Source organism: Bombyx mandarina, chromosome 15, assembly GCF_030267445.1.
Source record: "Bombyx mandarina strain Sakado chromosome 15, ASM3026744v2".
In the NCBI taxonomy this organism is placed as follows: domain Eukaryota; kingdom Metazoa; phylum Arthropoda; class Insecta; order Lepidoptera; family Bombycidae; genus Bombyx; species Bombyx mandarina.
The window spans coordinates 13,358,762-13,384,036 of record NC_143221.1 but is presented as its reverse complement, the minus strand read 5'-3'; the positions used below and the strand labels follow the sequence as shown (position 1 = coordinate 13,384,036).

At 40.0% G+C, this 25,275-nt stretch overlaps 1 protein-coding gene across 1 annotated transcript; it reads right to left on the bottom strand.

Annotated features, from left to right (window-relative positions):
* Nucleotides 1-1,427: 1,427 nt before the first annotated feature.
* LOC114248569 (protein takeout) lies at nucleotides 1,428-25,175 on the bottom strand. The gene is made up of 6 exons (XM_028181850.2): nucleotides 24,949-25,175; nucleotides 16,937-17,079; nucleotides 7,848-7,942; nucleotides 5,646-5,779; nucleotides 4,621-4,770; nucleotides 1,428-1,642 (listed from the first exon to the last, which is right to left on the bottom strand). Exons 1-6 carry the CDS (start codon nucleotides 25,028-25,030, stop codon nucleotides 1,488-1,490), a joined length of 759 nt encoding a protein of 252 aa, XP_028037651.2. The 5' UTR covers nucleotides 25,031-25,175; the 3' UTR covers nucleotides 1,428-1,487.
* Between the last annotated feature and the right edge of the window lie 100 nt (nucleotides 25,176-25,275).

Genomic DNA, 25,275 nt, shown 5'->3' with positions numbered 1-25,275 from the left:
AACAAAATTAATACATAATTTTATCTTACTTTAAAAGACAGATAATGTAACTAGTAAAAAATAAAAAATTAATGTTGCAAAGATGATTAATATTAAAAATATCACATGTTAAACCTTTAAAACACTCTCCTGTAAAATTAGTAAGTTTTGAGATTATACAGTTTTAATGCGAGAAGATGACATGTGATTTCTTACTTTTATAATTAATTTTATCAAAACTATATATGTCTGTGTCTAAATAATTCGAGGAGTGAAACACTATTTGGTTTGAGCGACATTTTTGTAACTTCACAGCAGAGACATTTAAAGTTTAAAATTTGGAAAAATATCATAACAAAACAAAACTTCTTCAGTAATTTAAAAGAAGTAAACTTAATTGAAGTTCAATTAAAAACATCGAACTGTTGATGCTAACACCAAACAAAACGCACCGTTAATTACAAAGATAAATGTTGTGTGTTAAAACGAAATGGCGCTTAAAAAAATAAATGGCCTTTCACCCCTCAACATAATTTACAGAATATGTTTTCCATCGTTTTAATAATGTTCAAAGAAAGTAGTAAAAGCACAACATAATTTACAGAATATGTTTTCCATCGTTTTAATAATGTTCAAAGAAACTAGTAAAAGCACAACATAATTTACAGAATATGTTTTCCATCGTTTTAATAATGTTCAAAGAAACTAGTAAAAGCACAACATAATTTACAGAATATGTTTTCCATCGTTTTAATAATGTTCAAAGAAAGTAGTAAAAGCACAACATAATTTACAGAATATGTTTTCCATCGTTTTAATAATGTTCAAAGAAAGTAGTAAAAGCACAACATAATTTACAGAATATGTTTTCCATCGTTTTAATAATGTTCAAAGAAACTAGTAAAAGCACAACATAATTTACAGAATATGTTTTCCATCGTTTTAATAATGTTCAAAGAAACTAGTAAAAGCACAACATAATTTACAGAATATGTTTTCCATCGTTTTAATAATGTTCAAAGAAACTAGTAAAAGCACAACATAATTTACAGAATATGTTTTCCATCGTTTTAATAATGTTCAAAGAAACTAGTAAAAGCACAACATAATTTACAGAATATGTTTTCCATCGTTTTAATAATGTTCAAAGAAACTAGTAAAAGCACAACATAATTTACAGAATATGTTTTCCATCGTTTTAATAATGTTCAAAGAAAGTAGTAAAAGCACAACATAATTTACAGAATATGTTTTCCATCGTTTTAATAATGTTCAAAGAAAGTAGTAAAAGCACAACATAATTTACAGAATATGTTTTCCATCGTTTTAATAATGTTCAAAGAAACTAGTAAAAGCACAACATAATTTGTTTTCCACCGTTTTAATTATGTTCAAAGAAAGACGTAAAAGCATTCAATAGTAATCGAACGTAAATAAAACATATCAAAAACGCCAATTCAAAATCTCATTTTATTAATCACTCGCCTTTAAAATTAAACATTTTAAAATTAAGGTTTGGGCAGTAGTTCGTTGAACGGGAGGTCGTCGACCACTTTGTTGGACATATTTAGGAGCAGTTTTGAAACAGCCGCCTCCAGGAACGGCTTGAACGTATTGAAGAACTCTCCCTTGTTCTGATTGATTGCGTCATTGGCTGCATCACCTGTTGACGACAAATTTCAAATCAAAACTATTTGGACATGAAATGCGCACAGAACATAAGCAGAGAAGACATTTTGGCGGGCCCGCTAAGAACGATATTGAGTGAACTGTTTATTTTGGTGTTTTGTGTTTGTTTATAATTAATTATTTTGTTAATATAGAGTCTATTCAGGCTTAAATGAGTAATAATAGTGTATAATAATTTTCCCACGAGTGTGCGAAAATAAAACAAAACTCCAGGAGATAGATGGCTTCTCGTAAATAGTCTCAGTAAATAGTCATAGTTTTCTTGAGACTTTATTTAATATCATCTAATATCGTTTCGTATCCTTTGATCTCAACGAATGGAAACAAGATCATTTCAATCTGTTTCATACCATTCATCATATTTTTTACGCCTATGTAGGCAGACGTGCATACGACCCACCTGATGGTAAGTGGCTACCGTCGCTCATGGACGTCGGCAATGCTAGGGCCACAGCCAAGTCGATGCCTACCATATCTTATAACAGAATATGTGCCTAAATAATATTTTTAAGAGTGATTATATTTAATAATATTCTTTATAAATGAGATTTTTATAAACACGACACTGGTAACCATGGCATCGCAAGAAGCCGATACTTTACTAGTACTACTAGTCGTTTACTATTCAACGTCTGTGGGCCCTTGCGAACTATTTGTAATACATTGTCCTGTGAGCTCATGCCGCAGACCCGTTTTTTTCCCTACCTGTTCTAATAACCTCGAGGAGTTATACCAGATCCAGATAACTAATAGGTGAGCTCACGGGGCTCTAACCTGACGACGATACTAACACTATCCCTAGCAAAGGACAGTACTTCGCAGAATCTACCACAGGATCAGAAATGCGACCCCTCCCGGTTCCGACGGTATAATATCCAACCGCGTTATTAAACTTCTACCCGTCCAACTCATCGTGATGTTGGCATCTATTTTCAATGCCGCTATGACGAACTGTATCTTTCCCGCGGTGTGGAAAGAAGCGGACGTTATCGGCATACATAAACCCGGTAAACCAAAAAATCATCCGACGAGTTACCGCCCGATTAGCCTCCTCATGTCTCTAGGCAAACTGTATGAGCGTCTGCTCTACAAACGCCTCAGAGACTTCGTCTCATCCAAGGGCATTCTCATCGATGAACAATTCGGATTCCGTACAAACCACTCATGCGTTCAACAGGTGCATCGCCTCACGGAGCACATTCTTGTGGGGCTTAATCGACCAAAACCGTTATACACGGGAGCTCTCTTCTTCGACGTCGCAAAAGCGTTTGACAAAGTCTGGCACAACGGTTTGATTTTCAAACTATTCAACATGGGCGTGCCGGATAGTCTCGTGCTCATCATACAGGACTTCTTGTCGAACCGCTCTTTTCGATATCGAGTCGAGGGAACCCGCTCCTCCCCACGACCTCTCACAGCTGGAGTCCCGCAAGGCTCTGTCCTCTCACCCCTCCTATTTAGCTTATTCGTTAACGATATTCCCCGGTCGCCGCCGACCCATTTAGCTTTATTCGCCGACGACACGACTGTTTACTATTCCAGTAGAAACAAGTCCCTAATCGCGAAGAAGCTTCAGAGCGCAGCCCTAGCCCTAGGACAGTGGTACCGAAAATGGCGCATAGACATCAACCCAGCGAAAAGTACTGCGGTGCTATTTCAGAGGGGAAGCTCCACACGGATTTCCTCCCGGATTAGGAGGAGGAATCTCACACCCCCGATTACTCTCTTTAGACAATCCATACCCTGGGCCAGGAATGTCAGGTACCTGGGCGTTACCCTGGATGCATCGATGACATTCCGCCCGCATATAAAATCAGTCCGTGACCGTGCCGCATTTATTCTCGGTAGACTCTACCCCATGATCTGTAAGCGGAGTAAAATGTCCCTTCGGAACAAGGTGACACTTTACAAAACTTGCATAAGGCCCGTCATGACTTACGCGAGTGTGGTGTTCGCTCACGCGGCCCGCACACACATAGACACCCTCCAATCTCTACAATCCCGCTTTTGCAGGTTAGCCGTCGGAGCTCCGTGGTTCGTGAGGAACGTTGACCTACACGACGACCTGGGCCTCGAATCTATCCAGAAATACATGAAGTCAGCGTCGGAACGGTACTTCGATAAGGCTATGATAATCGCCTTATCGTTGCCGCCGCTGACTACTCCTCGAATCCTGATCACGCAGGAGCCAGTCACCGTCGACGCCCTAGACACGTCCTTACGGATCCATCAGATCCAATAACCTTTGCATTAGACGCCTTCAGCTCTAACACTAGGAGCAGGCTTAGGGACCTCGGTAACCGTACTCGTCGAACTCGACAAAGAGTTCGCCGTGCAACCTAACCCATGAATCAGCTCGCTGAGTTTCTCGCCGGATCTTCTCAGCGGGTCGCGATTCCGATCCGGTAGTAGATTCATTCGCGAAGCAGCTACTCTTGAGCTGTTAGGTCTCCTTCGGAGACGCTCGGGTACCTGTTAGCAAGTCCCACTCCTCCTCCTGGCTGAGCCTTTGCTCGCCCACCTGTCCTGGTGAAACTGGAAAGGCCACCGGGCCACCAGTAATCCTTCAATCATAAAAAAAAAAAAAAAAATGCGACCCACTGAGAAGATCCGGCGAGAAACTCAGTATGCTATGTCTGTGGGTTAATTTACTCGCCAAACACTTCGTCGCAAGCGACGGATTCGACGAGACGGGTGACCGCCGGTCTTTTAGTCTAACTATAAGCACCGTTAGTGGATCGGAAGGATTCAAAATGACAGGCCCATCGATTAATACAAGATATTATTATATTATAAATCATAGCGAGAAAGCTGATACGTATTCCCTATACATGAAATCGCCCTACCGGTACATATGAGTTACTACCACTATTATCTGCTAATAGACAACAGCTACCAAAGAGCTTCAGTTTAAAGGGTGCCAAAAGCATGACGATTTGCGCAAGAACTTACCGAGAACTTTGTCGTTATTGAATAATCCATCGAATTTCACGTTATAATCTTTGATTCCGATCTTAGTATCAAGACTATTGAACTTAATGAATTCGAGACCGTCTTTCTGGTACTTCCCTCCTTTGAGCACGAGTTCGGCGTCGCAGTTCACTAAAAAACAATGTAAACATTATCAGGATTTTTTTATTGCTTAGGTGGGTGGACGAACTCACAGCCCACCTGGTATTAAGTGGTTACTGGAGCCCATACACATCTACAACGTAAATGCGCCACCCACCTTGAGATATAAGTTGTAAGGTCTCAAGTATAGTTACAACGGCTGTCCCACCCTTCAAACCGAAACGCGTTAATGCTTCACGGCAGAAATAGATAGGGTGGTGGTATCTACCCGCGCGAACTAACAAGAGGTCCTACCACCAGTGAAAGAATACAGAATGAAATGTGTTAATATCGCAGGCACTAAGCCTTGCGAGCTTGCTCAAAGGGTAAATTATCTGGTCCATGGTCGATCCATTGTGGTCGAATATAAGCGATGATATTCACGCTCTGATGCCTATGGGCTCCGGTAACCCCTTGATGTCAGTGTGCTTAGTGCGAGTTTCTTAACGTTCTCGATAGCGTAAAAGTTAAGCCAATTTTGTATGCAATTGGAACAGCGCCCCTAGCGGCAAACGTACGTAAACCATCCCATTCCATACAGATATGAGCTAACTTTTACGCTATCGAAAACGTTAAAAAACTCGCGCTAAGCACACAGATGTGCAGTGAGCTTTCGCTGTGTGTTGGTCACCTAGAATAGCACCTGCTTATCGCTTCTTCTGGGTGTCGTAAAAGACAACTAACTATTTCACCGGAGATTGGGCAAGAGAATTATCTCATAACCACCGTGACGATTATGGGCTCTATTATCCGCTTTACACCAGGTGAGTCGTAAAATTATTGATCCATGTATGAAAAACAATATATATATTCCTATTTAATGCACAATAAATTTATAATGTTAGTCTTAATGCGAAACTATTTACCGACGTCAGCAAGAAGATTTCCCTCTCCCTTGATGGGCACGACCAATATCTGAGTGTCCAATTTGTATAATCCGTCGAAGTGCAACTTCGGGAAATGAACCTTGATTTTCAATATCAAACTATCGAGATCCACACTAAAAACATAATTAAATTAGAAATTTGTTTTTAAAGATAAACTTCATGAGTCTTAGTTATAACAATTTATATATTAATACGTGAAGCAAAAACTTTGTATCCCTTTTTACGAAAATTGCGCGGACGGAGGAGTATAAATTTTTCCATATTTATAGACAATATAGAGAAGAAGTGCACAATGCTAATATTTTTTTTAAATAATGCATAAAAGATACATTAAATCAATAAAGAAAACATTACACACACTACATACCATGTATTTGACGCACACACGCATGCATACTATTTATTGTCAAACTTTTGTTCTTGGCGTCTGTTGTCAAATTGAGTAGATTAAATATTGTTTGCCTTTGTTATTATTTTTATAGTATAGTCTTGGCAAAATTTGTGATTATAGAAGTATAAAATACAATCATAATAGTGTACAAACTTACAATTCCAATTAATTATAGTCGAATTTCGACTACTGCGGGACCTCTAGTAATAATATAATATAACACCATATGTACAGAGTAAGCATATAAAACAAATATAATAGTCGATGACATAAATTGGCGGCCTTATCTTTGTGATTCGCGTAGTAAATGATTTCGCGGTTAGTTAGTTTGTTCTTAATTCGATTAATTAGTTTTGCATTATATTTCCCAAAAATTAGAAAAAACAATTCTTCCCTGACGAACATCTCAAGTATTCATTATTTCCATTTCATCAATTTTATATGAAGTTTACCACAACAATAAAAGTATTATAAAATACGTTTGACTGATTTCTTCTTCTTCTTGCCCTTATCCCTTAAGTAGGCTCGGCGCAGTATGTCCTCTTTTTCCACTCGGACCTATCATACGTCATGTCTGCACTCATTCCCTTTTTTCTCTTACCTATTCGCTGATAACTTATAGGGCTGTTTCAGCTACGCCCGGCCGGGTAGGTGAGCTCACGGGCTCAACCCGAGAAAATTTGCTAACCCTTAACCTAGCAAGAGCAGTGCTTCGCTGAATCTACCACAGGATCCCAATCGCGACCCACTGAGAAGATTCGGCGAGAAACTCATTGGGACACTCTTTTTAACAGACTTCAAAAAAGGAGGAGGTTCTCAATTGGACTGTATGTTTTTTTTATGTTACCTCATAGCTTTTGACTGGGTGAATAGATTTTGATGATTCTTTTTTTATTAGAAAGCTGATGCTTCCCATGTGATCCCATTTTAATTTAGTCTGATAACGGTATCCGTGAGAAAACCATACAAATAAGTCTTAAATTTGCATTAAGTACGTGCGCGACAAATAGATGAATAACTCAATATCACGCCAACCGATTTCGATGATTATAGTTTTTAGTGTATGTTAATTTGTTTTGGAACATCTTTTTTTCTATTTGAAGTCGGTTTTTGTTAAAGCATGTCTATTTACATCTCAGATATCCTTTTTCACTCAGCCCTTTCGTGTCATTTAGCACGCTCCCAAAAGTACATTAAAGTCATTGCTCGTTTAAAAATAATTTAAAACAACGCCATCTCTTGCACCAGCCTTCAAATATTTGTACCAGAACTAACTTGACATTGACAAATAATAACAAAATTATAATTGTTTGCATGGTGGCTCCTTTCATTAGGATGATTACACTTTTTTAATTAAAATCACCTAGGCTTTAGTATAAATCGGTATGATATCGGCTAACTAATAATACATAATATCCAGTAATAGATTATCCAAATACTATACTAATATTATCATGCGCTATGAAAAATGCGCCATCATGTAGTCGAGATTTTAATTGCTTTAAATCATCACCATCAGGTGGGCCATAAGTCCGTCTACCTATACGGCAGTAAAAAATAAAAAAAAACACAGTTAATCTGCCCACAAACCGAAGTCCATCATTATTCCAAATCAGCAGCATTGATCTAATACAATAATAACTAAATATTCGACAGTAAAATTAAAACAAAAAACCCTTCTACTAATATCCATCCTAATTCAATCTGCTTATTCATTAGAAGGTTTATTATTAAAATTCATCACTCGATCGTCATTATTTTTCTGAATACTAAAACGTAAAATAACTCACTTCAATTTATTAATATGAAAACCACCAGCCCCCGTGACCTTGATATTTTTTCCAGAAGCTTGAACCGGCACACGATCTTTACTGGAAGCCACCACCTTCAAATCAAACTTCTAATGAAAACATCGTAACAATAATATCAAACAGAATCCCACGGAACCATTTTCAAAGCCAAAACGACAATTAACCACTATCGCAAACTCTATTTATTTTGCTAAACTCAACGTTTATCACCTACATCATTACGTAAGTTTATACTCTGAAATACGGTAACCCGAAAGTGTCTCCTTAGCTTAAAGGACTTTGTTTCCAAGCCAGAAAAATTTATTAAATAAGGAAATAGTGTCTCCTTCGAAATCGTATTGATGTAATGTATATTTTTTGTAATTAGCTAGTGGTTATACTATAACGATTAATCGGATTTACGATTATCTACCGATTACTTTTAGAAACTAGAAATATTACATATTAGGTGCCCAAACGATTTTAATATCGATTCCTCAGCAATACGCAGTTAATTATTTTTATGGTAACATAATATATTTCGCTCTTTTATATAAGGGTATGTTTTATTCAAATTGTAAAAACAACCGTTATTGGCAGTAACTTACTGCCGAATGACAATCGTCACGTCACTACGTCCCAAGCTAACAAAAGCATGTTATAAGCGCCTTACCATTATTTTTTCCTAAAAAGACTTTTTAGCGCCATCAGGCGATTAATCCTCACCTTCATTACCGACATAAAATACTTTTCGGTAACAGTTAACAAAAAAAGATACATCGTGTAATCTTATCATGTTTTTTCTTCATATTTTATTAAAACATTATTTAAAAGTAAAACTTCATGAGACTACAAACTCTAAAGAAAAACGCCTGATACATTTTTTTCCATCGAAGCCAATTGAAAGATTCACGTAAAAAAAAAAAAAAAATTAACTCTCTCTAGGAGCCCGGCTATAAGGTAAAAGCACTAATGCTGGACATTGAACTAAAAGATGACACTTTAAAAAAAAATATATTCTAATAAGGAAACTAAACACTTAAATAACATTGCTATTGATGTTAAAGACACCTAGTACCATGTATCATATATTCTCAAAAGCTTGCGTACAGTGTTAGAAGCAAATTTCAAAATGGCATCAGTTGACAACAAACAATGTGAGCAGATTGACGTTTTGCGCGTAATTCTTAGCATTTTCCTTAAGCCATCTGACTTTTAACAGGTATGATTTTGTCTTATATTTATAATTATTGGCTACTGTTGGTTTCAATATTATAAATGTATGAAATTATTGACTTATTAGGACCATTTCCTTGTTATTTTGCTTTGTTTTTGTACAAATTTTAAGTGGTGTTTACTATTAGTACCAAAAATGAATCAAAACCTAAAAGATGACACGTGTGTCTTCTACTAGGGTTACATCGAACTGAATTTGTTAGCTTAATTTTCTTCAAATTCAGCCTTTATGTTGTAAAACAAAAGTTTCAATCTGAGTTTCGTTCATTTTACACTAGTCTAACTAAACGAAGACAGTGTCAACTATTAGGGTATAGGTACTAGATGTCAACTATTAGTATCAATTAATTTCAGCTTAAGTTTCGAGCACGATGCCGCCAGTAAAGGGTCAGATGTTTCAATACTCTGAAGCCAATATTGAAGAAGCCATAAAAGAATATATATGTTTGAGGGTTTACTGGTGGCCCTGAGGCCTTTCCAGTTTCACAAGGACAGAAGGGGCGGGATTTGCTAACAGCAACCCGAGCGCCTCCAAGGGAGACCTAACAACTCAAGAGTAGCTGCTTCGCGAATGAATCTACTACCGGATCGGGATCGCGACCCGCTGAGAAGATCCGGCGAGAAACTCAAAGGGCTGACGCTTAGGTTAGGTTGCACGTCGAACTCTTTGCAGAGTTCGACGAGTACGATTACCGGGATCTCTACTCCTAGTGTTAAAGCGGAAGGCGTCTAATGTAAAGGTTATTGGATCTAATGGATCCGTAAGGAGGTGTCTAGGGCGACGACGGTGACTGGCTCCTGCGTGGTCAGGATTCGGGGAGTAGTCAGCGGCGGCAACGATAAGGCGATTACCATGACGCATTGCCTTATCGAAGTAACGTTCCGACGCGGACTTCATGTATTTTCTGATCGGTTCGAGGTCCAAGTCGTCGTGTAAGTCGACGTTCCTCACGAACCACTGGGCTCCGACTGCTAACCTGCAAAAACGAGATTGTAGGGATTGGAGGGTGTCTATGTGTGTGCGGGCCGCGTGAGCAAACACCACACTCGCGTAAGTCATGACCGGCCTTATGTAAGCTTTATAAAGTGTCACCTTGTTCCGAAGGGACACTTTACTCCGCTTACAGATCATGGGGTAGTCTGCCGAGAATAAAAGCGGCACGGTCGCGGACTGATTTTATATGTGGGTGGAATGTCATGGATGCATCCAGGGTGACTCCCAAGTACTTGACCTTCCTGGTCCAGGGTATGAGGCGGGGCGTTCCGACAGCTACTGCGGCAAAGAAATTTGAAGTTCCACGAGTAATTTTATTAAATAAAGTCAAGGGAAAGAACGAGAAAAAATACTCGTAACATGGGTAAAAGCTATGGTCAAACAAGGGTTTCCAATATGAAAAGATAATTTACAAGATAGCGTTAAGTAAATAGTTGATGATCTTAAGATTGATTATAATTGTTTATAATAAAACTAACGTTAAAGTCGTGTCTATTATTAGTGCCAACTGATGTCAACTTTTGGTGGATTTGATTTTCGATGCTGTCATCTTTTAGTGTCTATGGCAGAACTAACAAGTTTGTAATTTTTTGTAGAAACTACAACAGTATTGAAATATTTTATATGAAAAAATTGATCTCTAAATGTAGCTCTAACAGTAAAAAAAAAGATTTAATATAATTTTTGATAAATACATTTGATAACTGAAAATGAAGTTTGATTTGTCCTTAAAGTGTCTAGCATTAGTGCTTTTTTCCAAAAATAATTTATTTTTTTCTTGATGTAATTAAAATAATAATAATATAATTAAAATAAAAAAGGTGAATGTGTGTCACGGTTTTACATTCTCGCTCACGACTCGGTCGTGCGCGGACGTGCTTTCCGATCCGTGGCCCGCTTGCGAGCTGCGTCTCTGAACTCACAGTTGTGCTCGACAGTGTAGTGACCGTGAATACATCGTGCGTACAATTCAGTAAGTGCGGACGTGCCGATCCGTTGGTCGCTTGCGATCTGCGTATCGAGGTCCATTTTTGTGCGCTAAAGTTTTGTAACCGCGAACCCACCCTTACCAACTGCCTTTTTCAAGGCAAAACCAATCGCTACGTTCAGCTTCCTGTGGCACTCACAGGCTAGCGATTTCCTAACCCTTCCCAAAAACAACAGTCTTTTTCAAGACTAGACCCCCGCTCGCGATTCTGCCTGCTGTAGCACTATACAGCCCGAGCGGGTTCCTTTCCTTTTCCCCGCCGATTGCCGTTTTCACGGCATAGGCATTCCCCCCCCCTGCTCCTTGCTGTCCTGCAGCACAGGGGGGTTACAAATCCTATCCGGGGCCTCGCCTTTCGGCGAGTTCAACAAAAGTCCCGGGGCCGCCCCCCCCGGGCAAGAAGACCGAAGAATGGAGAAAGAAGACGTTAGTGATATTGTCGGGTTCCTCCGGGATAGGTACCCGTCAATTAGGGCCGAGTACCTAGAGTTTAGGGCCGCCCGTGGCAATCCCTCCCCCCCCGAGTCCGTCGCCGCGTATCTCAAACGTGCCTCGGAGGCACGCCGCGCGCCCCCCGCCGCCGCGTCAAGTTCGAGCGCACGTTCCCACGATGCGGCTCACGTAGCGCCTAACGCTACCCCCACCCCCGCGCCCGCGTCGTTTACGTCATCGCGCGCTTCATCCGTCGCGACCTCGATCGTTTCGAGTTCAGGCTCCGATACCGAATCGGAGATGGATTTCGAATCCGCGTCAAGCCCTCAGCCTGGAACTTCGGATGGGTTCCAAACCGTAACGCGCGGAAAAAAGCGTACTCGCGCCGTGGAGTCCCGGAGCTCCACGACGAAGCAAACTAAATCCGCGACCGCCTCCCGCCCGCAGGTAGTCGTGACACCGGAGTCGGACTCCGCTCGCCGCGTAACCCCGCCGCCGCGTCCCAAGCCCGCGCCCGCTCCCAAAGTAGCTGCCCCGCCCCCGCTGATACTTCAAGAGAAGACAGCGTGGAATCGCGTGTCCCAGGCCCTTCAGGCAAATAAAATTAATTACACCCATGCGCGTAACGTCGCGCATGGGATTCAGATTAAGGTCGCAACGCCGGGCGACCATAGGGCCCTCTCAGCATACCTCCGAAAGGAGAACATAGGTTTCCACACCTATGCTCTTCAGGAGGACCGCGAGCTCCGCGTAGTAGTACGCGGAGTCCCCAAGGAGTTGGACATAGACTATGTTAAGGAGGATCTGACCGCTCAGGCCCTCCCGATAGTTAGTGTGCACCGGATGCACAGCGGGCGGGGCAAACAGCCCTATAATATGATACTCGTGGCGTTAGAACCCACCCCGGAGGCCAAAAAGAAGATCGCATGTCTCACGACAATTTGCGGCCTATCCGGGATCTCGATCGAAGCCCCCCATAAGCGTGGCACTCCCGGGCAGTGCTACCGATGTCAGCTTTACGGCCACTCGGCTCGTAATTGCCACGCGCGCCCCCGCTGCGTAAAGTGCCTCGGCGACCACGCCACACTAGATTGCTCGCGTGTTAGGGAAACCGCGACCGAACCTCCAAGCTGTGTCCTATGTCTTAAGCAAGGGCACCCCGCGAACTACCGTGGATGTCCTAGGGCTCCGCGAAAACGTCCGACCCACCCAGCCCCCCGAACCGTCGGCCCAAAGACTTCGGCGCCTTCAGTGCCGAAACCCGCCTTCGTGCCGGCTGCAGTTCCCACGGTGTCGGCGTGGAAAAAACCGCTGCCGTATACGAAGGCGGGAACGGAAACCGCACCCCCGCCCCCGCTCGTGACACGCCCCGCGCCCCAGCCCCTGCTCGCACCTCGCCCCGCGCCCGCGTTCCGTCCCCCGCAACCCTCTGCCGCCAACGACTTCGCGCTCGTGCGTGACTTCGTCACCGCGGTCAACTTCGACCGTCTGCGATCGTTCGCTGACGCTATCCGTAGGTCGGTAACCCCCGAACAGCGGCTCGCGGCCGCTTTCGATCACATGGACGTTTACGAGTCCGTGTCGCGTACGTTATAAAATCTTTACCGGTAACCAATGGCGCAAAAAGGTAGAGAAAAACCGTATTCCCTTACGTTAGCATTCTACAATGCTAACGGACTCGCGCGGCAACGCGATCAAATTTTCGAATTCCTCCGCGATAATCTTGTAGATATTCTATTAGTGCAGGAAACCTGTCTGAAGCCCTCGCGTCGCGACCCGAAAGTCGCGAATTACGTCATGGTTAGGAATGACAGACTCACCGCCTCCAAAGGCGGGACTGCCATTTACTATAGGCGGGCCCTGCACGTTGTCCCTCTCGATACTCCCTCGCTCTCACATATCGAGGCGTCAGTGTGCCGTATCTCGCTGACGGGACACCAGCCGATCGTCATCGCATCCGTTTATCTCCCCCCGGACAAGCCCCTTCTGAGCAGTGACATCGAGTCACTGTTCGGCATGGGAGACTCCGTCATCCTGGCAGGCGATTTAAATTGCCACCACACTAGGTGGAACTGCCATCGTACTAACGTTAACGGTAGGCGTCTCGACGCGTTTATAGACGACCTCACCTTTGAAATAGTCGATCCCCCAACTCCAACATGTTATCCGTATAACATCGCGCTCCGTCCGAGCACTATAGACCTGGCATTGCTTAGGAACGTAACTCTGCGCTTGCGTTCCATCGAAGCAATGTCAGAGCTCGACTCAGACCACCGACCTGTCGTTATGCAGCTCGGTCGCCCCCACAACCCAGTCACTGTTACGAGGACCATGGTGGATTGGAATAAGCTGGGCACGTGCCTAGCCGACACCGCTCCGCCAATCCTCCCTTACGGCCCGGATTCGAATCTATCCCCCGAGGACACCGTCGAATCCATAAACATCATTACCGATCACATATCTTCCGCGATTATTAGATCTTCTAAAGAAGTCGATGTGGAGGACAGCTTCCACCGCATCAGACTGTCCCCCGATCTTAGGAATCTCTTAAGAGTTAGGAACGCGGCAATCCGGGCCTACGATCGTCTTCCCACGCATTCAAACCGGATTCGGATGCGTCGTCTACAACGCGAAGTCCACTCCCGCTTAAGCGACGCGCGTAACGATAATTGGCATAGTTATTTAGAACAACTCGCGCCCTCCCACCAAGCATACTGGCGACTAGCTAGGACTCTCAAATCCGAAACTACCGCTACTATGCCTCCCCTCGTACGCCCTTCAGGCCAACCACCGGCATTCGATGACGATGACAAGGCTGAGCTGCTGGCCGATGCACTGCAAGAGCAGTGCACCACCAGCACTCAACACGCGGACCCCGAACACACCGAGTTAGTCGACAGGGAGGTCGAGCGCAGAGCTTCCCTGCCGCCCTCGGACGCGTTACCCCCCATTACCACTGACGAAGTTAGAGACGCGATCCACAACCTACAACCTAGGAAGGCACCCGGCTCCGACGGCATCCACAACCGCGCGCTAAAATTTTTGCCAGTCCAACTGATAGCAATGTTGGCTACAATTTTAAATGCCGCTATGACGCACTGCATCTTTCCCGCGGTGTGGAAAGAAGCGGACGTTATCGGTATACATAAGCCGGGCAAACCGACAAACGAAACTTCTAGTTACCGTCCGATTAGTCTCCTCTCGACGATAGGAAAAATTTACGAACGGCTCCTTAGGAAACGCCTCTGGGATTTTGTTACCGCGAACAAAATTCTCATTGACGAACAGTTCGGATTCCGCTCAAAACACTCGTGCGTACAACAAGTGCACCGCCTCACGGAGCACATTCTGATAGGACTAAATAGGCGTAAACAAATCCCGACCGGCGCCCTCTTCTTCGACATCGCGAAGGCGTTCGACAAAGTCTGGCACAACGGTTTAATTTATAAACTGTACAACATGGGAGTGCCAGACAGACTCGTGCTCATCATACGAGACTTCTTGTCGAACCGTTCGTTTCGATATCGAGTAGAGGGAACTCGTTCTCGTCCCCGTCAACTGACCGCCGGAGTCCCGCAAGGCTCCGCGCTCTCCCCGTTATTATTTAGTTTGTATATCAATGATATACCCCGGTCTCCGGAGACCCATCTAGCGCTCTTCGCCGATGACACGGCTATCTACTACTCGTGTAGGAAGATGTCGCTGCTTCATCGGCGACTCCAGATCGCAGTAGCCACCCTGGGACAGTGGTTCCGGAAGTGGCGAATAGACATCAACCCCACGAAAAGCGCAGCGGTGCTCTTCAAAAGGGGTCGCCCTCCGAACATCACTTCGAGCATCCCACTCCGTAGTAGGCGCGCAAACACCTCCGCCGTTAGTCCCATCACTCTCTTTGGCCAGCCCATTCCGTGGGTCTCGAAGGTCAAATATCTAGGCGTCACCCTCGACAGAGGGATGACATTCCGTCCCCATATAAAAACGGTACGCGACCGCGCCGCGTTTATTCTAGGACGACTCTATCCAATGCTTTGTAGTCGAAGCAAACTGTCCCTCCGTAATAAGGTAACTCTCTACAAAACTTGTATACGCCCCGTCATGACGTATGCAAGCGTAGTGTTCGCTCACGCAGCCCGCACCAACTTGAAATCCCTTCAGGTTATTCAATCACGATTCTGCAGGATAGCCGTCGGAGCGCCTTGGTTCCTTAGGAATGTGGATCTCCACGACGACCTGGAGCTCGACTCCCTTAGTAAGTATCTACAGTCGGCATCGCTGCGCCATTTTGAGAAGGCGGCACGACATGAGAACCCTCTCATCGTAGCCGCTGGAAATTACATACCCGACCCAGTAGACCGAATGGTAAACCGTCGACGTCGCCCAAAGCACGTCATTACGGATCCTCCTGATCCATTAACGGTGCTTTTAGGCACCACAAGCACCGGTCACCGTCCTCGTCGAACCCGTCGCTTGCGACGAAGGGTTCGACGAGTGAACTAACCCATAGACACAGCCCACTGAGTTTCTCGCCGGATCTTCTCAGTGGGTCGCGTTTCCGATCCGGTGGTAGATTCTGCGAAGCACTGCTCTTGCTAGGGTCAGTGTTAGCAACTCTCCGGTTGAGCCCCGCGAGCTCACCTACTAACGTTAGGGCGAAGCTGAAATAGCCTCTCAAGGCTATCAGCATAGGTAGGAAAAAAAAAAAAAAAAAAAAAAAACACTGTTTTAACTCGTGTTGCGCGAAGTAAAACTTCTTTAGGTGCGTTGAGAATAAAATTTAACTTGCAACAGATTGTTTACGGTTAGAGACAAGAGATATAATTTAGGAAGAGCGAGAGTGAAAAAATAAGCAGAGCTTCTCACAAACCACTCGACCGTGGAGAGAGGGAAAGGACAAAGCAAGCTAGGTCGTTTCTCTTAAACAAAATCTGTTTACTCGCGTCGGCCACTAGGTGGCTTGTTATTAGTTTCCCATTGACCCTGTAGATGGCAATAACCTTTTAACTATCTTATATTTTATTTTTAACAAGCTGACCCGGCAGACTTCGTAGTGCCTCAATCGATAAATAAAAGACCTAAACTTTTGTATAAAATAAACTTAAAACAAACAAAAGGAATCCGTCCGACGGGGGACAGGTCAAAGGAAAAACAAAATTGTTATTTTTATTTAATTCCGAGCATTTTCATATTTATCTACCTTTTAAACCTTCTCTGGGCTTTCACAAATAATTCTCGTTCTCGAGTTTTAGCGAGACTAACAAACAGAAATTCATTTTTATATATATAGAAGACAGAACATGAAGGATTTAAAAAAAAATGCTTATTCTTCTACACATAATTTAAAATATGTATAAGTGGTTAAGATGTCGTTTCTCTTATACACAGAAATCCCTATTACAAGAGAAATTTGATATAAGCATGAATCGGAACCTTGTACATTACCTCTGGAATGATGAAGGGTTCTAACGGTGGAACATCCAGTTCGGGGATGCCTTCGGCTAATTTAGGTTTTAGCGCCTCAATAGATTTCTGCACGCATTCGCTGATTGTATTCGGATCATGTTTGCAAATTTGTATGTAGCCGGCTAGAAAGAAAAAAAAATCATTCTGTGAATAACAATTAGGCAGTATGTTTATGAGAACAATCTAATTAATTTGGCCCGTGTGAAACAGAACACGCCTAAATCTAAAGACAGGTCTTAGAACAAAAAGTTTTTAATGCAAGGAGGCCTTCGTCTGCAATTTAAAATCTCATTTATAATCACTGAATTGAAACGATTTTTTTTATTAAATTACATTCTTCGACGTTCGGAATGAATTGTCAAAACATCAAGACAGATCGATTTAACTGTAATTTTTGACTCGCAACTACATATAAGTACATAGAAAAGAAGGAAAAAACAAAATAGCATAAGAATAATAAAAAAAAACCAAATTACCGTCTTTTGAAAGCAAACAATTATAATGAAATTAATGAACGAGAATGACTTATAAATTACAAGAGGCATTGATTATCGTCACATAATACATAATCTATAACTAAACCAATAATAAGGTTGTGAAAGCAAAACAACTTAGGCGAAACGCGAATGGCGATCATTTTGTATTTAAATCCAAATTTGAGGTGTTTCACGATTCTCGAGTAACTGGTTAATCCTCTCACAATACCGTGTTCTATAACCAATTGTCATTTCGACAAGACTCGGCACAAGGTTGTAAAGCTCTATCCACACGAGCGCGACTGGAAAGTAAGCTTTGTAACTTCAACAGACATGAAAAGTGGGTGTTGTGTAGTCCCGACTTAATCCGTTTGGTTATGCCTCTTGATGACTTATCCTCCTCCTTCTCCAATTGATCACTCATTTCTGAGCACTTAGATGCGTCCACCTGAGACCTTTTTAATACGCTTTTATTCGCTTCAGACGTATGTATGTAACGGAATCTTTGAACATGATTTTGACCTCCTTCAAAACGTCGAATCAACTCGAAATTTGGTATACTCATTAAGGACCGATGTAAACCGATATTTAAAAATAAAATTGAAAAAATTGAAATTCAACTAAAAAATGAAAAATAAATAATAGTTTAAAAAAAACTAAAAAAATATGCTTTTATAGAAAATTCCAGTAAAAAATCGAAAATAAATCTTAATAAATTTGAATTAAAAATAGTGTAAGAAAAAATTATTTTATTGTAAAAAAAAGCGTGGGGTGCTTTTCAGGATATTATCAAAATAATCCTTCTACTCGTTTCTGTTTATAAAATATTTATAACTATTGATACAATGCACCCCTCGCTTTTTTTTTACAATAAAACCATTCTTTCTTACAGTATTTTTAATTCAAATTTATTAAGATTTATTTTCTATTTTTAGTGGGATTTTCTATAAAAGCGTATTTTTTTGTTTTTTTTTAATATTATTTATTTGTTATTTGTAGGCACTTATGTCGTTCAGTGGCACAGTGAAGTGCGTCGCTTAGTCACATGTCCAGGTGCTCGGACACTTGATCACTCGATCTTTTATAGCTCCAACCTCTGGATCGTCTTCAATTAACATTACCAGCCATTACGAGTCTCTTGATGTCTTTTAGACATGCTCTAAGCGCCAAAATAATGTAGATACCCTAAAACATTCCGTATTAGTGATAGCGGCGAAATGTCCTATAAATCAAAAATCCGTTTTTCAATCTAGCCACAACGCTTCATAGAATATATTAAGGCCAACCGGAGATAGATCATTTTTAATTATTCATATATCTTAATATTAGATTAGTGTAATAACTAAAGCATAGCGTAAGTAATAAATGTAACATGTAATAGAATAAAAAAAACAAGTTTTCCTTATAACAATGTTTATGCCGAGACTAAGTATTATTATGTGCTTTGCATTAAAAATAAACAGAGATCAATTTGATGTCTTTAACAGATGTTTTCCGCCATATTTTATTTCATACAAACTTTTTCCTGGAAATGTTAAGCCTTGCTATATTCAAATAAACCAAACAATTTTGACATTGCCCCTGTAGGCAGACGAGCATACGGCCCACTTAATGGTGAGTGGCTACCGGCGCTAATGGATGTCAGCAATGCCGGGGACTACCACTGAAAGCTCCCCACAAGCCTCTTTTGATGATGGAAAGGTTAATTACAAGACATTTTCAAAAATTTAATGCCGTTCTGTTTAGCTACTCAACAAAAGATAAACAAAGAGAACTATAAAGTTTTAAACAAGATTTCTTCACGTATATTAATTCAAGCAAGATATACGTCACTACCGTATCACTAAAAAAGAAATAGCTGCCAAAAACCATCCACTTGAAACAAAAAGGTTTCTGAGTAACTATTGAGTATAATTCAATAATTATCAATAATTACACAAATTAACTCATCCAATTATTATATTACAACTACATATATGCATAATTAATATGTTAATTTTAACGGGTAATTATTGCTACAGTTTTTGCGAGAATCTTAAATTCTAATTCGCACAAAATATATTTAATTGCCTTGAAAAAACTGACGGAATTCATAAAGCTGACATAACAAAAAATGCTGCTTAAACAATAAAACTTCCTAATCATCTGCACGTACAATTGCTTCACAGCAGTATGGGGATAAACAGTCTTGTGGGCCACAGAAATTGCCGCTTTATTCAAGCTATGAACGCATATGACGGCGCATATATTTGTTTGCTATGCATTCCTAATGTGTCCTAGCACAGGTATTATTTGTCTAAAAGGATACTTCAGTAATTGATAAGGAGCAATTATGCGGATGAAACTTTTTTTTTTCTTTTTCTTTTTCTGTTTCTTTTCTTCTGGCTTGGCAGTTTGGTTAGTATTTCCTTCAGCTTTTACAAGACAGTAGACATAATTGTAATTGCTTTTTCGGCGTTTTTTGGTCACTTTATTATTCCCGTAGTTTCGGATTTTTAGTTCCGTACTTTCGGATTTATAGTTTTCGTGGTCATTTGAATACCTCAAGACACCCAATCTTATTTTAAGGCGATTCGGACTTCCATGTTTACTATGAGTGTTGCTCGTATTGTATTTTGTTCCAATGGACTCGTTAGTTCTCATGGCAGTCCATGGTATTCGGAGCATCCTCCGCCAGACCCACATTTCAAAGGCATCGATCTTTTTGCCATCGCAGCTTTTCATGCAACATGTCTCCGTTTCGCAGAGGAAAATGGGAAAGACCAGGTTCAATCCAACAGTCTACAAGATTATTTAAACTAATCAAAAACTAACTATATTAAAAAATAGAAACTAGCCTTATCAAAACTTTAATTAAGCTTAAATTGCATTAAACAAATTAAAAACTAACTATATATAGAAACTAACCTCTCCAAAACTTTAATAAAGCTTAAATTGCATTTCCGCTTCTAAATCCATCAATAAATGTACAGAAATAACAATAATTTCGATAGATTTCATTATCAGAACAGCAATGAATCATTTAATCAAAAATATGCATAAGACACATGTTGATTTGATGATCTCCATTATATATACATACGGAATTAATAATAATTTAACCTTCAAAAATATATTAATTAAATCTATTCAATTATCAGTCTTATTATTCATCTGCTCGATACGGCTCGTTTTACAGTTTAACTTCATTAGCAAACGCCATGCTTTATAAATTGTTTAAAAATTAACGCTGACAGCAATGATTTTTTATACAACAAATATTATTATGTTATCTTCATAGTAACTGACTCTTCAAATCTGATCGCGCCATATATATCTACATACCTACCACACATGTGCACACACATGTTGACAAGTAGCATTAATGAAAAGTACAAAAGATGGGATAAGCGCGTGATTAAAAAAGATAGCTATAATTGGAACGATTGCACTTGTTATATTATTATTGCATTTGTTTAGACGCGACTAAAGACGAAACGTCCCAATTGGCCTGTTTCCGAGTCTTCACTTGACGTGCGCTTGAAACATATCTGCTTCTTTTTACATATAAAATATCATTGGCTTACAGGATTTGACGTTGAATTGTAGTAGCTCTATCATAACGCATAGGCCCTGATAATCTGGAAAAGCTGATGGTAGTTACTCGGTTTGACGGGAGAAGATCACGCGGACGCTCATCTACCCGCTGGTCTGGTCTGGTAAAGACGCTCACCGGCCTGCTAATAACTGAGGCTATAAATACCGCTAATGACAGGAAGACCTGGAGAATCATAGTGCATCGAGCGATCAACACTTCAAGCTAGACACGACCTTCAGCAATGAAGAGACCGGCTAAGGAGAGATTAAAATCATATATGTTCAGATGATTCCCGCCACTCATTCCCACCATTGTAATTCCTGTAGACTTCCGAATCTGTGTTGGATATAGACATCGATGGCAGACGATCTTACGGCTCGCTTGAGTAATTAGTTACTGGGTCCTATTGAAATCACAATTTAAATGCCATCATCCACCGTGAAACGATAGACAAGGCAGGTAGATAAGGTCGAATCTTCAATCGTATAACAATAGCTGCCCAATAGCTTCAGTGTGCTCATTGCGAGTTTTTTAACGTTCTCGATAACGTAAAAGTTAGCTCATATTTGTATGGAATGGGATCGTTTGCGTACGTCCATTCCCGATCCTGCGGACAGAATGGAAAGCAGTCGACGTCGCCCAAAACACGTCATCTCGGATCCTCCCGATCCACTAACGGTGCTTTTAGGTACTTCAAGCACCGGTCACCGTTCTCGTCGAACCCGTCGCTTGCGACGAAGGGCTCGACGAGTAAATTAACTCTCAGACACAGCCCACTGAGTTTCTCGCCGGATCTTCTCAGTGGGTCGCGTTCCGATCCGGTGGTAGATTCTGCGAAGCACGACTCTTGCTAGGGTTCGTGTTAGCAACATCGTCAGGTTTGAGCCCCGTGAGCTCACCTACTAAAGTTAGGGTTACGCTGACATAGCCTCTCAAGGCTATCAGCTTAGGTAGGAAAAAAAAAAAAAAAAAAAAAAAAAAAAAATGCGTACGTTTGCCGCTAGGGGCGCTGTTCCAACTGCATACGTTAACTTTTACGCTATCGTGAACGTTAAGAAACTCGCACTAAGCACACTGGTCGTAATAGGCAGAATGGTGGTACGAACCCGTGCGATCTACATACACTCTAACGTTAGTAAATTTATCTTTAATATCCTCATTTTCTAACTAAAACTAAATCTTACAAAAATCTGTTTATAATCAACGTGACTGTCAAGTATTAAAATTGCACTAACTGTCGTCAATATAATTTAATAATATAGGTAATATTGATTCAAAAATCATCAAATATAGTTATATATATTCTCTACCACTACGAAAACAATAAAACATTTAAAACAACACTAAATAATGAAACGAAAATAATAAACGTAAGATTAAACCTTAAAAGCAGTTTTAATTAAATATTACATAACCGCGTCGTCAGTTTTAACTTCCTAGTAAAGAAAAATCTAATTCGGGTACTTTCCACGGAACAACTTTTTGTTCAACAACAACAAAATACGTCATCACTACTAATTAAATTATGTAAATGAAAACAAACAAACAAAAACAACAAATACACGCTCGGGTAGTTTAAAATGTGTCGCTAATTATTATATTTTCTGTATAATGCAGTCCATTAATAATTTTAATCAGAATGTTTAAGACAATATTTGTCTTAAATTAAAGCTAGAGACGGGTAACTTCATTAAAACGCCAATGACATGACCTAAATTATTCTTGGAGACACTATCTTCGTTCTAATGGAAGTCCGTGAGCCAGAATTAAAAAAATAAACAATTATGGTGGTAAATTTTGAGTCCGCATATAGGTATACCACGATTACGGTTCATCGATTTTCGGTACGAAGAATGGAACAGCCGTCTAGCCGGTATGCAATATAATTGATATACATCAATATACTGCATATATCTTGATATCTCAGGGATTTAAATTACCCTATTCAGACTGTGATGACTACGGACTCCGATTATTAAAAACCAGAGTTGTAAATTAATCCACTCATAAACAAAAATAAAAAAAAACAAGTCTAAATGTGTGTCTAAGTGTTCGATAAAAACAAAATGAATTTATATCATAACCTGTAAGTTATTTAATTCGAAACAGTCATTAACTTATTTTTTTATCTATTTGTGTACCAACAAAAAGATATCGAACAAAAAGGAAAATCGACTACTACAAAATAAAATTAGACTATAATTAATGTAGTCGAAGTCAATTATGCAGTGCATTATTAAGGGTAACTCACAAACTAATTGTCAGATCTTAATAAAACTTAAATGGTCGCTGGCAAAAAACAGAAGTACCAGCTTTCAAATAAAAAAAGAATCATCAAAACACGCTTATAAGAAAGACACAGGCGAATTGAGAATCTCCTCTTTTTTTAAGTCAATTAAAAGAGACAATCAATTTATTAAGGACAACAATATTATTACAAATACATACATCTTTTACAAACCAAAAACCACATATTTACCAATAAAATATATGTTATATGTAATACAATAATAGTTTGCGTTATAATATTCTCTTGGCGTCTAAGCATGATTAATTTAGATCAGTGATTCCCAAAGTGGTCTATATCGACCCCTAGGAGTCTATGACAACCTGCAAGGGGTCTACGTCAGCGAAAAAAAATTTGGGGGTCCACGATAGTGGACCTCAACACATACACTGATAGTACCTATTTACTTACATCATACTATCTTATAATATCAAGACATCATTAGCCGAGGAGATTTAAGATTAACCCTTACAAAATTGACGCCAAATGTTGATAATTTATTATTAAAGCATCAGGTTCATCCTTCTCACTAAAAATATTGACTTATTGCTTATGTTATTTTATTAATATGTAGTTTATTTTATGTTACGTATATTTTACATAACAGATACAAAATTTTATTTTGAGTAGTTTTAATTTAAATTCAATTAATAAATGTATAAATTAACATGTGTTTTTACTTTAAGTTTTTAACAATAAACTTTACTACAGTTCGAAATTTACAGGAAATCAATATCAGGTAAGTAGGGGGTCTACCCAACACGGAAAAACATGGCAAGGGTCTACGACACAAAAAAGTTTGGGGAACTCTGATTTAGATTAACTGTAACATTATAGTGATTACTTTCAAGACATTATTAATAAGGCACTACGACTTTTTGATATTTAACAGACTTATCAATCGATTGATGTAATTTAGAAGATTTCTTGTGTTCTGTTCACACATTGTAGACCGTTTTTTTTAAAATCATTGATTAAGTTCCTAACATAATAACCTTTTTTTTTAACGCTGGAGAATGCATTTACGGATACAGGGTCGAGACGGGTAACAGACAGGGCTATATCGGACTCCGACGCTTCCAGAGAAGAAGAAGAAGAAAAATACCCAATTTATTTCGTCAATAATTACAAACGCAGCATTAAAAAGTTAAATGTTGCGCATTTATTTAAAAACAATATTGTTTTTCGTCAAGTAAAGTTATACACAGAAATGTAGGTACATACTATTCGTATGTTTGATCATTTTGTTCATGTAATAGTAATCTTTACATTAATAGGCAAAAAAACAATTACCATTTTTCTGCTTTCTTTTTAAATAGATTTTATACTTTTATGTAATACCTATTGAGGAGCTCTAGTGTTATCAATAAAGAATATGAATAACAAAATAGAACAAGACAATGTTAAAATTTAAAATGAATCGAAATTTTAACGAATCAATAATTTTGATTGAATTTCGTATATACGTATAAAAAATACACTCATTGAAGAAACCGTAACTTAATATTATTATTTTTTTATAAACTATTCAACCTAATCATACAAAAATAGGATAACTGAGATATAAAATATTTTTACGTCAAAGTACATTATTAAATTTAAGCAACATACAAAATCACTATTCGGATAACGTAAAAAAAAAGGAACTTACGAATCTGTTTCTTCGACTGACCGCTCCCGACCACACATAATACGAGAAAGGATGGCAACAAAAACTTTTGAAGAGAAAACATCTTCGTGGTCCCTTGTAGTAAACAGCGGTGCAGACTGCGAGGAACTGCTGTGACGCGAGGATCTATAGTAGTTTTATACTCAGCCTACGTCCTGTCTGCGCGTATTCAAGGTGATGATTCTCTCGCGTGGTGGACATCAAAAAAACTACGGAAAACATTATAATAAATTGGGTTCCTCTCGCTTTTTTTTTCTTTTTCTTTTTCCTACCTAAGCTGAGAGCTTTGAGAGGCTATTTCAGCGTAAC